General features: G+C 62.1%; 2 protein-coding genes across 2 annotated transcripts; one reads left to right on the forward strand and one right to left on the reverse strand.

Moving 5' to 3' along the window:
• Positions 1–471: 471 nt before the first annotated feature.
• On the reverse strand, positions 472–10138 carry CHLRE_09g414650v5 (uncharacterized protein). The gene is made up of 12 exons (XM_043066352.1): positions 9940–10138; positions 9717–9839; positions 9318–9418; positions 9183–9225; positions 8976–9074; positions 8635–8723; positions 8336–8527; positions 7848–8049; positions 7457–7543; positions 4995–7242; positions 3493–4853; positions 472–3372 (listed from the first exon to the last, which is right to left on the reverse strand). The coding sequence occupies exons 1-12, from the start codon at positions 9943–9945 to the stop codon at positions 2128–2130; spliced, it is 5796 nt and encodes a 1931-aa protein (XP_042921648.1). The 5' UTR covers positions 9946–10138; the 3' UTR covers positions 472–2127.
• A 2100-nt stretch (positions 10139–12238) lies between these two features.
• On the forward strand, positions 12239–13140 carry CHLRE_09g414700v5 (uncharacterized protein). Its single transcript, XM_043066353.1, has one exon. The coding sequence runs from the start codon at positions 12339–12341 to the stop codon at positions 12669–12671; it is 333 nt and encodes a 110-aa protein (XP_042921649.1). The 5' UTR covers positions 12239–12338; the 3' UTR covers positions 12672–13140.
• Positions 13141–13176: the final 36 nt, after the last annotated feature.

Consider the following 13176-nt stretch of genomic DNA (forward strand, 5'->3'; position numbering starts at 1 on the left):
CTAGTCGTGCCAGCCATTGCCGAGCGCAATCATCCGTCTCATAGTACGGTATGGAATTGACGCTGCTGGGCTGCACGTGCGCCGGGGCTGCCATGTTAGCTTAGCTTGATAGCGCTGCGAGACTAAGGGGAGACCAGGCACGACCCGCCAGTCGAGCACCAGCTAACCTGGTCTCGATACCAACTACGCGCCGCACCCCCAAAATTTTCGCGTTGAACTAATCGTGCGACTAGCCAACCGCCTATCTTGGGGAGTAACGGGGCTGCCCTAGGATCGTCTGATGTCGCTGGGGGCACACGAGGGGCGTATGAGGACGTGCCCTGGTGCTGTGCCGGCTGGTTCCCCTGGGGAGACAGAGGGGGGTTGCAGCGTAGGGCCTAAGGGGTATTGCTGGTGAAGGCTGCCGCTGCACGTCCCGCGGTCTCAGGTAGTTTCCCTCCCGAGGGATGAGTGGCACGGGGCGGTAAGTCAACCGTATACCGTTACAGTAGCAGCGCAGTGGGAAAGACCATCCACTGGTGCGTAAGTGTTTGGTTAGGGAGCGGCTACCAGGAATGTCACGTCTGGTGCCCTCAGTGATAGATGTTGCCTGGGAATGGCTACCTGGAATGTTACGTCAGGCTAGCACCCGGCGCTATGGCCGTAAGTCCTTTGATTGCCTGGGGAAGGCTACCTGGAATGTCACGTCAGGCTAGCACCCGGCGCTATGACTGAGACAACAGGCACCGCGGCTTAAGTACTACCGTCCTAGCCCCATTGCGTCGTACCCTAGCCCCATTGCGTCGTACACGCTGTCGTACAGAACGTTCTATGATCTAGATCACTCTTCCAGCAACTTCGATCTAGATCGACCCTTCCAGCAACTTCGATCTAGCTACCGGTGCCTGCACTTTCCAGACTGTTCTAGACGGCGCTCGGCGCTTCTAGATCAATCCCGCGACAACACCTGTCACACCTCACTTTGCTATCCGCAAAGTTCAATGCGCTAATTGTCTGGCCACAAGGGCCCTGCTGGGTGTACTAGTAGCTCGAAGACTATCCTGGACCTGCGCTATCTGTGTTCGTCTGCTCGGTACCCGCGGCACACCAGACCCTAGACGTAACAAGCTTCTGAGGTTGAGATATTCTGCCTTGCGTGTTTACGAAGCTCACAATGACGCTAACAGGAGAGACGAGGAGCCCTTGCGGCTCGGTTAATCTCGTTATAGGCCACACTTTCTGGAAACCATGTAACACATTATTGACGTGAAACACATCAGCACTAGACATCGAACATTTTACTTCGCGGCCAGGGCAGGTCGCAACCGTGCTCAGCTGTCCTCAGCCGCGGTCAGCCATGCTGCAGTACTGCAAGAAACGTACCGTATGTCCCAACTGTGCCATCAGGGGTCGTATCTTGTTTTCAGGGCAATGTCTAGGCTCAGACAAAAACGGCCGGGTGGCCGCCGTCTTTTGTCTGGGCACATGGCGGTTTGGGGGCTTCTCCATAGGAATTGGGACAAAACCCGCCCCAAAACCGGGCGTACAATGTCTTGCCTCAGACGTTAGTCCCCGGGAGGAATGTCTAGGAAACGGCCAAAATGGCCAATTAATGTCTGGAGACATTAAGATAGGAGCCCAGTGCCATTATGTCAGCCCATTCCCAACCGCGTCCGTTCTACCCTGTTCTACCGTATCCGTAACGCCATACGGTCCTTCTGGGACGTTTCGGCGCCATATGGTTCCAGGGTCTCGTTCTGGGAATCATGGAATTGCAGTACACCCCCCCCTGTCTGTCTTGCATGGACAGCAACTCAGCAAGCCGCCATATACGTTCCGGTGTCACGCCAATCACCCATACATGTTCTTCATCTCCGGTACACATGGGGTGCAGGGTCAAGGCAATGATGAAATAGAATGAAGCCAGCCCTGCAATTAACCTTGTCCCCTTCTCACATACAGCGCAAAACATCTTCACACAGTACTGCCTATCCCTCGCACCCCTTCCTTCCCAGTCACAGACAGCTGCAGCATTGCTCTGTTCCATGCAGGCCGTAATATGCACCGCAAAAACCATGCGTTGCTGCGTTCCCTCCGGTAACACCCAGTCTCCTCGGATACCCCACAGACACTCGCCTCTGGCCTATCCTATGTCATTAACAGCTGCCGCAGGCGCTTCTTAAGAGCCCCCATCTTCTGCTTGAAATTCTTCCAAGAATGCCGTCGAAATCTTCTGCTTGATCCATCCTCATCCTGTCCATTTGGTGCTTCCACCAGGCCACTGCAATACTCCTGCGAGAGACATCGTCGCCGTGCTCCTTGCACAGCGGGGCTAGCGCCCGCCTTAGTGGCTGCTCCAATTGCCAGGCCGTTTCCACCTCCCTCGCCAGCACCTTCCGCGGCTGATGCGGCGCCGGCGAGACAGCGCTGGTTGCTGGGCGGCACGCTCCCAGTCTCAGTCTCCGGATCCATTTCAACGGCCTCTGATATGGGTGGCTGTACGAAGGCCTGCGTGGCCAGTGCTGAGTAGAAGAATGCCCCGATGCCAGCGCAGCCGGTCGAGCTGCCCCACGGACCCAGCCCCGGGCTAGCTGCTGCCTGCACCCTGCTACCTCCTGGCCCACGACGCGCCGCACCATGGCCCAGTGCTGCGGGCAGATGAAAGGCGGCGTCATCGGTGCTGCCAGGTCGCGGCGTGCCCGCAGCCCCCGCTGTCGCCACTAGCTCCCTCAGCGTGCCAGACGTGAGCACTGTGCCGCTCGCCACCGGCGGCCGCTGCATCGCTGAGTCGGCGGCGAGCAGCGACGCGGGTGCCTTGTTGTTGCCGCTCCTCTCCTCGGCAGGGTTGCCATTGGTTGCGTCTGTGCCCGTGGCATTTGCTACGCCGCTGGGCTCCAGGGCCGCCGCCAGCAGCTTCGTGGCATCCAGAGAGGGCGTCGCGGACGGAGTGCCCCCACCGATGGTATTGAATAGCAGCGAGCCCTGCGTGCTTGATTGTATGCCAAATCCGAGCCCACAGGCCGCGCCGCTGCCTGTGGGCATGTCGCCTGCCTGCTGTGGCACGTGCATTCTGCCGCAGCTGTTGGGATCCCGTGCACCGCCGCTTGGGCGCACAGACCCCGGGGAACCAGCGGAAGCACCCGGCGTCGTGCCGCCACTGCAGCTCTCCATGAAGCCGTACCCAGTCGACACGCCGTTGGCCCTGGGCTGTAAGTTGGGAGCGGTTTTGATGAAGGCAAACGCGTACTGCGGGCACCGGGGCGGGCTAGCAGGGGTGGCGTGCAAGCTGCTGCTCGGGGGCGCCCTTGCGGCGTGGTCGCAGGCCGCAGCACTACTGTGTTCAGGAGCCCCACTTGCTGCCACAGTCGCACCGGCCACCACGCCTCCAATGACCTGCAGACAAGCAAGGTGACGTCAACTCAATGACATTGGTTACAACTCGCCGGAAAGCGGTTGCTAGGCAGTAAGTCATTGCTGTACTGCATGCGTACATGGGACACACTGTTTGGTCACCTGCGGGGTCCTCCGCGATGCCGGGAGTTGAGCCACACTGCTGTCTGGCAGCAGCGGGCTGTTGACGTGGCTCAGGCGGCTGCGACTGCGCCCTGGGTGTGGCGGCAGGCCGCCGCTACTGCTAGTTCGCACCCCAGCAACGCCTGCACTGCCGCTGCTGCGGCGGCATAGAGCCGCGTCATGCGCTTGCGCTTGTGGCACCGCTGCTGCAGGCGCCATGCCTTGCAAACTGTCTGCTGGGTCGTGGGCGGCTGCGCCGGAGTCTCTCGTCCCGTGTTCTGCGGCCTCACACAGAGCCGGTAGGCATGAGCCGCCGCTATCGCTACGTGTAGTAGCGTTTGCAGCAGCCTGAGGCGCCGCTTGAGCGGGTGGTGGCGCGCCTTGGTTGGTGTGGCACCTGAGGACAACTGCACCGCTTTCAGGGCTATCGTACATACTGCCCGGGCTTGGGGCAGGGCGCCCCACAGCCTCTGCGCCTTCCAGCGCGCTCCCTGAGAGCAGCTGGGAGATGGACATGGATGTGGTCTGCGTAGCTGCCGCTGGGAACATGGTCCCCGGAGCTGCCATGCCGAGTGGCGAGCCGCCTCCACCCCGCCCGACTGCTGGACCGCTCGATGACCCCATGGCAGGCAAGGCTGCGCCCGCAGCAGCAACGGCTGCGGCCATGGCAACTGCTGGCGACGTGCCGGCAGGAGCGGCAAAGGTGTACGAGCGTCCTGGGGGCTGACGTAATGTGGTCTTGCTGCCACCGCCGCCAGAGGTGTAGCGCCCTGCTGCTGGTGCTGGTGCTGCCGGTGCTGCCTGTTGATGATGCTGGCGGCTGTGGTGCATTGAGGTGAGCGCCTGAGTCAGCCGACTGAGCGCTGAGGGGGAGGTGCGGTTGGCACTGCTGCGGCCGCTGCTGGATACGGGGGTCACGGCAGTGGTGTTGACCGCAGCAGCCGCTGCTGCTGTCAAGACGGCGGGTCCTGCAGCGGGGTTCATTCCGGCAAGATTGGACGTGCTTGCACTGCCATGGCGTGAGAACCAGCGCGCCGTGTGCGTGTACCCGTCGCCATCGGTGGTGTTCCTCACGTCACGCCTGTCCGTGCGGTCCGTGAAGTCGGCTGCAACATGGTCGCCTCCCTTCGGGAAACCGTGGCTCGCGTCCTGGTTGTTGCGCCGGCAGGTAACTAGGCTGCTGCCGCTATGGAACCCACTGTGGAGTTCATGAGTGCAATGCGGCTGCATGCTGGCGCATGCAGGATTGTGTGTACTGCCAACGGACGGGCTGGTATAGGCGCCGGCACAAGAGCCCCGGGCTGCTGGGCCCGCCGCCTGCTGCGGCGACGAGCCGGCAACCAATTGAAGCTCCACATTGCCTGCATGCACACGCAGGGGTGGACAGGGTCATCCAGCCAGCGATAGCCTTCATCGGTAAGTACATTTGCACTGAGTACATCGGCCACACCAGCCCCTATTGCCTGCCCCTATTGCTCAAGCTCAACATCTAATTGATGTACCTGAGCTCAGTGTGGACAGGAGAGTCGCCGCGCCCTCGACATCAGCGGGACGCCGGACGTGCGGCGCCCGCGACAAGTCCGTGGGCGACATGGCTGGTGCGCCCGTGGGGCTCACAGCACACGGCAGGTCACGGAGGGCTGTGGTGCAGGTGCCGCCGCACTCCGACAGTGTGGGCGAGCCCATTGCCAGGGATTGCTGCGTGCTCGAAGACTCCTGTGTGGCCGGTCCTCCTGCAGTCTTGTCCCGGTGTTGGTGAAAGACGCCAACACTGGTGCGGGCGCCCAGCGGCGTGCCGGCTGCTGAGTGGCGCCTCCCTGCTGCGATGCCGCCGTAGTGCTGCCCAACACTTGCACACACGGTGCCGCCGGGCGGGCTGCCAAAAGGCGAGGCAGCTGATGTGCTGCAGGCGTGGCAGTGCGGGTCGTCCGTGACGCTGCTGCTGGCGCCGCTGCGGAGGTAGCTCCGAACGCGATGAACAATTGCACGCAGTGGCTTCTTCGCGGCGGCGCCTACCCCGCCATTGTGGCCTGCGGTGGAGCCAACGGCGACAGGCCTTCTGCAGCTCCCAAACTGCTGCGCTGCTGGTCCTGGCGGCGATGTGCTGCAGATGCCGATGGCATCTGTGCTTGTGCGACCCCCCGGGCCGGCTGCAGTCTGGGAGGCTGCGGGGCCACGCGGCCGCACATCATCAAGCGCAGCGGCTGCAGCGGGGGCGGCGACTAGGCCTGTTAGGCCCGATGTCGCCGAACCGGCTGCGGTCGGGTCTTCCAGGGTGCCGACCAGCGCGTGCACCTGTCGCAGCCCGCCAGCCTCATGCGGCGGTGTCGTCTGACGCTCCAACTGAATGTTGCATCCACTGCTATCCACGCCAGGGCCAGTCATCGTGCCCGTTCCGGTGATGCCGATGTCAAAGCCGTAGCTGCCGCCGCTGAGGTCCGTGCCACCGCGCCGCCACTGCGGGCCCCAGAGCAGCGGTACCGCAGCGGTGCCTCCGGCAGCAGCAGCTGGTTTGGGCGGCAGGCCCGCAATGAAAGCACCGACCGCGGCGCCGCCATCGCTGGCAGCTGTCCTGTTGGCAAGTCGTGCCGACGCCATCAGTGCTGGGCCAGGCGGCACCGCATGCAAGGGGTCCAGTGGGTGCCCAGCCGCCAGCAGGGCGCCACCGCCGGTGGTGTTGTGGCCCGCCGCAACCAGCTGGTCAGCAGCAGGCGTCATCTCTTGTTTCTGCACACCCACAGCGGCCGTTGCAGCAAAGGGGGTCATCATTGACACGCCCTCCGCCGCATCGCACACCCGCCGCATTATTATGTCACCCCTGGCAGCAGCAGCAGCCAGCGCAGCAGCAGCGGTGGTGCCTGGCGGTAGAGGTACAACCGGCCCAACCATAGTGCTGCGGACGGCAGGCTCCATGGCGGTGTCGGAGGCACGAGGAGTGGACGCGCATGTCACTAACGCCGGATCCTCCTGCTCCTGGGCAGTTACGGGGACTGCACTGCTGCAGGCTATGCCGGGATGGCATACCGAATGAGCCGAGTCCGAAAGGCTAGCGCCAGCACTGGTCTCGGTGCCAGCTTCCACGGCTGGCACCGCCGCGGCGTCCGCGTGCGTGCCACCGATGCCACTGGCGGCCGCACGCTCGCCCTCAGTGGCTGTGGGTGTGCATGCGCCCCCCGCAGGCTGCAGGGATCCACGGGAGCGCGGCTGCAGCTGCAAGCCCGCAGCGAGAGCGCCGCTGCCGGCGCACAGCTCAGCCGCATACTGCTGCGGCATGCATGTAGCTGCTGGAGGCGCTTCTGCCGTAGCGTCCAGCAGAACTGCGGATGCATCAGCCTCAGCCTTAGCCACACCTGTGGCTGCATCTGCGCTTGTGGGTGTGCCGGTGGCTGCCTCGGGGCCAGCCCCTGCTGCGGCCGATTGTGAAGTGAGGTTGGACGCTACGCTGGCAGGCGCGTAGGAAGCGTGCGCCAGGCTATCCACACAGCCTTCAGACTTCCGCTGGCCTGCCCCGGCAGCATTCTCCAACTCTGGCGGAGCCAGCTTATGCGCAGTGTGCACGCCTTTGGCATCAAGCAAATCTGAGGTTGCAGGCACAGCCTCGCCCGCAGGTGCCGAGCGCGCCACATGCGCCGCGGTGTTGCCGTTGATGGTGCAGGTGATGTGAACGGGGGCAGCGGCAGCGGCATAAGGCAGATGGCGTGCCAGGTCCGTGCCGGCAAGCAGGTGCGGCAGGTCGTGGAAGTAGGGCGCCTGCAGCAGTGCAGCGCGAGCAGCAGTCGTTAGGCAGGCCCCTGGGCTGGATGGCGCTGCTGGTTGCACGTAGCATGTTTCCGTCGCGTTTTGATATGTGCTTCCTGGCAGTGCGACACGACACCCTGAAGACACCTCACGATACACTTTGAAACGTCACATGCGGTGCCATGACCCCTCCCATCCCACCGTGTCACCGACCCCCCGCATCCACCTGCAGCAGCTTCCGGGCTGTGGGGCGGCGGCGCGGGTCCAGCTCTAGGCAGGCCGCCAGCAGCTGCAGCAGGTCGGGCGGCACCTCCTGCGACCCGGCCAGTCGGGCAGGCAGCAGGTTCCAGGTCAGCAGCAGTGGGTGCAGGTGGATGTGCCCGTGCGCGTGGGAACCCACAAGCCACAACAGCAGGCGGCAGGCTGAAGTGGGTGGAGCTGCTGCCGGGGCTCTACCGCGGGGCACTGGTACGGGCCAAGTACGGCTGCGTGCCTGTAGACAGCTTCAAGGTTCGGCATCTGCCGGAGCTCAGACGCGGGGCTCTGCCGCACTGACATGGCCTGCACGCAATGGTATGCATGCGCACCATCTGCTGACCGTCCCTGCTGTGACTCACCGGCAGGCGCTGCTGCAGGCTGCGGCTGCGCGGCGGCGGGCTGGCCAGCGGCGCCAGGCGGCGGTCCAGCTGGACGCGCGCCATGTGGTGCGGCGGCAGTGGGCCCAGGCAGCGCATGATGCGCCACAGCTGGTCCAGCGTGTTGGAGCCCGGGAACAGCGGCCGCCCGGTGGCCAGCTCAGCCAGTGTGCAGCCCAGAGACCTGCAGGCCCGTGCGCGTGTCGGAGCCGTGGCGTGCGTGTCAGCATGTGCGGCAGGCATGCGCGACACCAATAGATGCGCAAGGTTGACCTGATGGGGTCTTCGACGTCCGCATGTCGCAAAGGGCTGTGACCATTCACCATTTGGGACTTGAAGTTCTGAGCGGCGAGCGAACCAGGGGCGTTGAGCAGCGCTGTACCTCACCAGCAACGCTGTACCCCCCCCCCCCCCCCCGGCAGGCAGTAGCCGCCCAGCCACGTGCAAGGACCCAGCCCAATCCAGCTCACCAGATGTCAATGGGTGTGCCGTACGTGGGGTCGCCCAGCAGCACCTCGGGCGGCCGGTACCAGCGAGTCATCACGTAGCTGCTCAGCCGCGAGTGCGCGTCCAACACGCCGTCCGCCCGCGCCGTGGCGGCCGCTGCGGCCGCAGCTCCCGGCGGAACAGGCGCATTCCGCACCAGGCGTGCAAAGCCAAAGCTGCGATTGAGAATTACGGACACGTCACGGGGTTGCATGGGGGAGCCATGAACAGCAAAGGGCATGACGCGTTCTCGCAGCCCGCCTGCCCTCCGACCCGCCCTCACTCGCATAGCTTGGCCACGCCGCCACTGCCCCCTCCCGCCGTGTAGCCCGTGAGCAGCACGTTTGCAGGTTTGATGTCGCGGTGCACCACCTTGGGGCGAGGCAGTGGGAAAGAGTTGCAATGGAGGGGATCCCGTAGGGTCAGAGATGTGCTGTTGCGGGAGCGCCACACGCAAGGACGCAGAATTTCAGTCGTGCTGGCGGCGGCTCCGCCAATGCCTCACCCTTGGTGCCAGTCCATCCTATCCCCCGGGCTCCCCATCTGGCGCTCTCTTCCTGGGATGGGCGACGATCCCTTGAGAATCGGAAGCGACACGTTGGGCTCTGGCGTACAACCCCTCACCTTGTGCTCATGGCAGTGCGCCAGCGCGTGCAGCAGCTGCCACGCAATGCTCTTGACCATGGGTGGCGGCAGCGCGCCATTCGGGTGCCGGTCTAGCTCCTGAGACATCGAACACACGGCATGTGCAGGCAGGTTGCATCACGTCCTATGGGACTGTCCAGCCTGGGCCTCCTTATCCATAATGCTGCACGTTCTCGGCGCACGTACCTGGTACAAGCTCCGCTCAACATAATCGAAAATCAGATACACCCTGTGGCCAAGCAAGGGGCCATGCGGAGGGGCCAACCTTAAGTCCTGCCGGTGTTAGCAGCCGCAGGGCAATCAAGCCAGCATACGCCACACCTGCCGCTCTTGCTCCGGAATGCCTCCAAGAGGTGAACGATGTTTGCGTGCGGAGGAAGCAGCTTCAACACCTTGACTTCACGAAGGGTCAGTCGCATCACCTGGGGCAGTACAGGAGCAAGCCGCACGAACCCGCACCGAACCGGGTGAGTGCCGTGAGCCCGTGACACGAACCGCCAGGCGGGCACGGCCGGGCCGCCGACAGCCGCGCAGTACTTTCAATGCTATGAAGATGGCGATAAATGCCACTGGTACACCTCGCATGCAGTGCCGTCTGCCCCAATAAAGCAGGTTTATACAAAGGCTACGGTATACGTAAGGGCCTCGATCTCTAAAACATGAGACCCGTAACATGGCAAGTAATGCAAGATGCACAGCCTCAAACTACAGGCGATGCACCTCTGTGTCGGTGTGGGCGGAGCGGATTCCCTTGGCCGCGACAAAGCCCCCGGACGCCGAGTCGATGCACTTGTATACCACTCCATATGCGCCACTGCTGATAGTTCCAATGTAAGAATAGCGCTGAGAACAGAGAAACGCAAAAGTGTCAAAGTCAGTTGAAGCCGGGCGTGTCACACGCCTGCTGCAATTTATGGACTCGCTGCTGAAGACATAATCTCACCTCCATTTGAGCTATTCTCCCATCTGTGCTGCCTACAGTCCAGACTTTCCGACAGCTGTCGCGGCCGCGGGGCTCGCCCTTATGTGTCCACTAATACTGAAACTTCTGCCATGTATCCTATATATACAACTACGCATGTGTCGTGAGCACGTAAGCATCCAGTGCGCAGCGGTGAGTCTCAGGATGGTCTTCGTTTCACAGGACGTTTATATGTTGACGCTTGCGTACAGGCTTATTCTAGGCTGCAACTGTAATAAGTACTTCAGCGCCAGGCTGGATGGTATGGGCCGGCGGTATGGATGGTATGGAGGTGCGGCACTGGTGACCCATGGCTTTGCCCAGGAGCGTGGAGCAATGATTTACGCTTGCGGGTGCGTTACATATTTTTGGAATGGCACTCACTCTTGCACTGGGGCCGGACATGTTTAACGCGACGTTACATGAGGGGACAACGTGAGCGTGCAAGCACAGAGACTATCGAGGCCCAACTCGGACCCCCCAACCCCGGTGCGGCTGCAAACTTTCCAAACCGACATGCAAGCAACTCAGGTGCTTGGCAGACAGCGCAACTAGCTGGGTCCGGTATGCCCAGTATGCACGGACATTCTTGCGGACGACTTTGCGGCGGATGCCGGCGGCGGCGGCCAGTCGCGGCTTCACCAACAGGTCATACTTCTGCTGCACACCACTTGCGCACTTGTGCGTTTTCCATGCATTACGTCATATTACAAGTTCTGAAGGCGGCTCCACCGCCGGAGAGAGTACCTGCAAGCAGGGAACTACGATCGTCGTGCGGGGTTGGGAGGGCGAGCCTGAACCGCTGTGTGACCACGCAGAGAGCGCGGCCAGGGACGACAGAGGGGAACTCGCGAAGTATTGAGCGCGACCCCGCGCTCCGCTGCTTGACCGGGCCCACCTGCAGCGCATGTGCCCCAACCAGCAAACACACACACACACACACACACACACACACACACACACACACACACACACACACACACACACACACACACACACACACACACACACACACACACACACACACACACACACACACACACACACACACACGCCACGCCCCGACTTGACACTCTGAGCGCCCGGAAACCTGGAAACGCTCTCGCCCACGGCATCCAGGGGCCCAAAAATGTCTAGTTTTCTGCGTTTCTCGCCCGAGGGCTTGCATTGCAGCCCGTTTCTTGCCGCTCCCCGAAGATGCAAGCCTTGCAACCAACCACTAGTCTTGGACGCATCCGGGACATGATATGTGCTTTCCCCTCGCTGAGCCCACGCCACGTCTCTAGTCTGAGGCCGCAAGCGTCTACCTCATCTCCCGGACATGGCCGGGGTCGCTTCGTACAGGCACGGCCCGCCATGCGTCCAGCCACATCCCGCTGTCAAGCACAAGCACAGCCAGCAATCAACCAAACAGCAGGAAATCCGCCAGCCATAGCACTCCTCAATGCTGCGGCCTACCACACACATACTGTGCGGTGCTATGCTCGCCAGCAAAGACCGCTAACCAGACACCGGCCGGCCTCAACCTGCGCGCCGACGCCGCTTCTGGGGCGACTCCGCGCTGTCCTCCTCCACGTGGCCTTGCTCGCCTAATTCATACCATTAATAATACGGGACGCACATGGGAAAACCCTGGGTCAAGGTCACGGGACGCCCAGCTGCCCCTCATATTTCTGTAGCTATAGCTCGGGGGATTACCTATTTAACGCAATAGTGCACTACGTCCAACAAAGTCAGCTGGCTCTGCCCGAGCCTGCCGGAGCCTGCATTTGCTGGGCATCTGTTTTGGCTTGCCCCTTAAGGGGGAGGGGCAGGAGCCATTGCGTGGCCAGCGCTCGTATCTTACGAAGGCAGGGGCGGCGTCAGTGGCCGAATTCCTTAAAATGGCTTCGTTTAGTTGACGAAACAGGCTGCCGCCGCTTCGTTCACCCCCAAAATTTTTCCGGGGGCTCCGCCCCCGACCCGCACGATGTCGACACCGACACGACACGCCCACTCCTCCCCGCCCTGCTTCCCGCCGACCCAACCTCATTACCTCACTCTCCCGCCGTCAACACCCATAGATACAGCCCTTTGAGCCTTCTTACCATATGCCACGCAGGTTTCGTCCGTGGAGTAGCCGCTGGAACCCCCTGTCCTTCGGCCAAAAGTGGCCGAAATCCCAAAAATGTCTTCGTCTGTTTGCCGAAAGACCCCCCAAGATCCCGTGCGTTTTGGCCGAAATTCCAAGTCAAGATAAAAAAATTTCGTCCGCCAGAGGCCTTTTTGGGCAAATTTCGTTCCGAACGAAGGAAGATACGAGCGCTGTGCGTGGCGCCGGTGGGGGGCAACACGTGTGTGCTGTGGTGACGGTTTACGGCACGGACCTGGCATACGACGACATGGTGAGCGCCATCGAGGCCGAGTCCACGGAGCCGCCGCAGCGCTTCAGTCTGACCGCCATCGAGATCAAGCGGCCGACGGCACTGAAGGCGACCACCAAGACCAGCCTTGGCAACACGTACGGCAAGGCCGGCAAGGGCAGGCGGCTGTCCAAGGCGACCAAGGCCGCCGTTTCGGCGGCCAAGAAGGGCAAGCCGCGCTTCAAGGCGACCAAGGCCGCCATTTCGGCGGCCAAGACCACCTGCAACTGCGGCAAGTGCAGAACCTGCAAGAAGCGGAAGATGATGAAGTACCGGGCCAAGAAGGCGGCTTCCAAGGGTGGTCCTGCCTAAGGTCGCTTCTAGAAGTGGACTCCTCCCACCAAAACCGGTGTTTATCAACACCACCCATTACGGGCATCGTGTTTGGAGATATGGGACTGCGGAACCCAGTTAGTTTGGGCTGGTATCACCCCCCTAGTCCTGTCCCCTCAACAAGCCCCCACGACGAGCCCCTGTTGGGCCTGCCCGCCCGGTCTCCCTGTGTCCACTTAGGGCTGGCACCAAATAGTTCCCAGCATCCCTGGCCTTGCAATGGTGCGCGATTGGAGAGGGGGGAGGGGCAAGCCGGGGTACTGTGTAGCGGTGTGCGTTTAATTAAGAATTGGGGATTTCAAGGCAATACTGGAGGTGACGACCCCGGCAATGTCCGGACGATGAGGACGTTCGGGCCTCAGACTATGAGGTGGCTCGGCCCCATGAACGGGAAATCATCACGTTCCTCCAATTGCCAATACTTTGTGTGGAATGCTAAATTTATATCCTTGCCTTCAGGCGGCCACCGCTCGTGTACCCATGC

The sequence above is a fragment of the Chlamydomonas reinhardtii genome, chromosome 9 (genome assembly GCF_000002595.2).
Source record: "Chlamydomonas reinhardtii strain CC-503 cw92 mt+ chromosome 9, whole genome shotgun sequence".
NCBI classification, from domain to species: Eukaryota; Viridiplantae; Chlorophyta; class Chlorophyceae; order Chlamydomonadales; family Chlamydomonadaceae; genus Chlamydomonas; species Chlamydomonas reinhardtii.

What these genes read in the sequence shown, in the direction of transcription:
- CHLRE_09g414700v5 (XM_043066353.1), top strand. Translation starts at nt 12,339, where the DNA reads ATGGTGAGCGCCATCGAGGCCGAGTCCACGGAGCCGCCGCAGCGCTTC.
- CHLRE_09g414650v5 (XM_043066352.1), bottom strand. An exon ending in TTCCGGAGCAAGAGCGGCAG is followed by an intron (nt 9,226 to 9,317) that starts GTGTGGCGTATG and finishes GCTTGGCCACAG; the next exon opens with GGTGTATCTGATTTTCGATT. An exon ending in GGCACACCCATTGACATCTG is followed by an intron (nt 8,050 to 8,335) that starts GTGAGCTGGATT and finishes ACGGGCCTGCAG; the next exon opens with GTCTCTGGGCTGCACACTGG.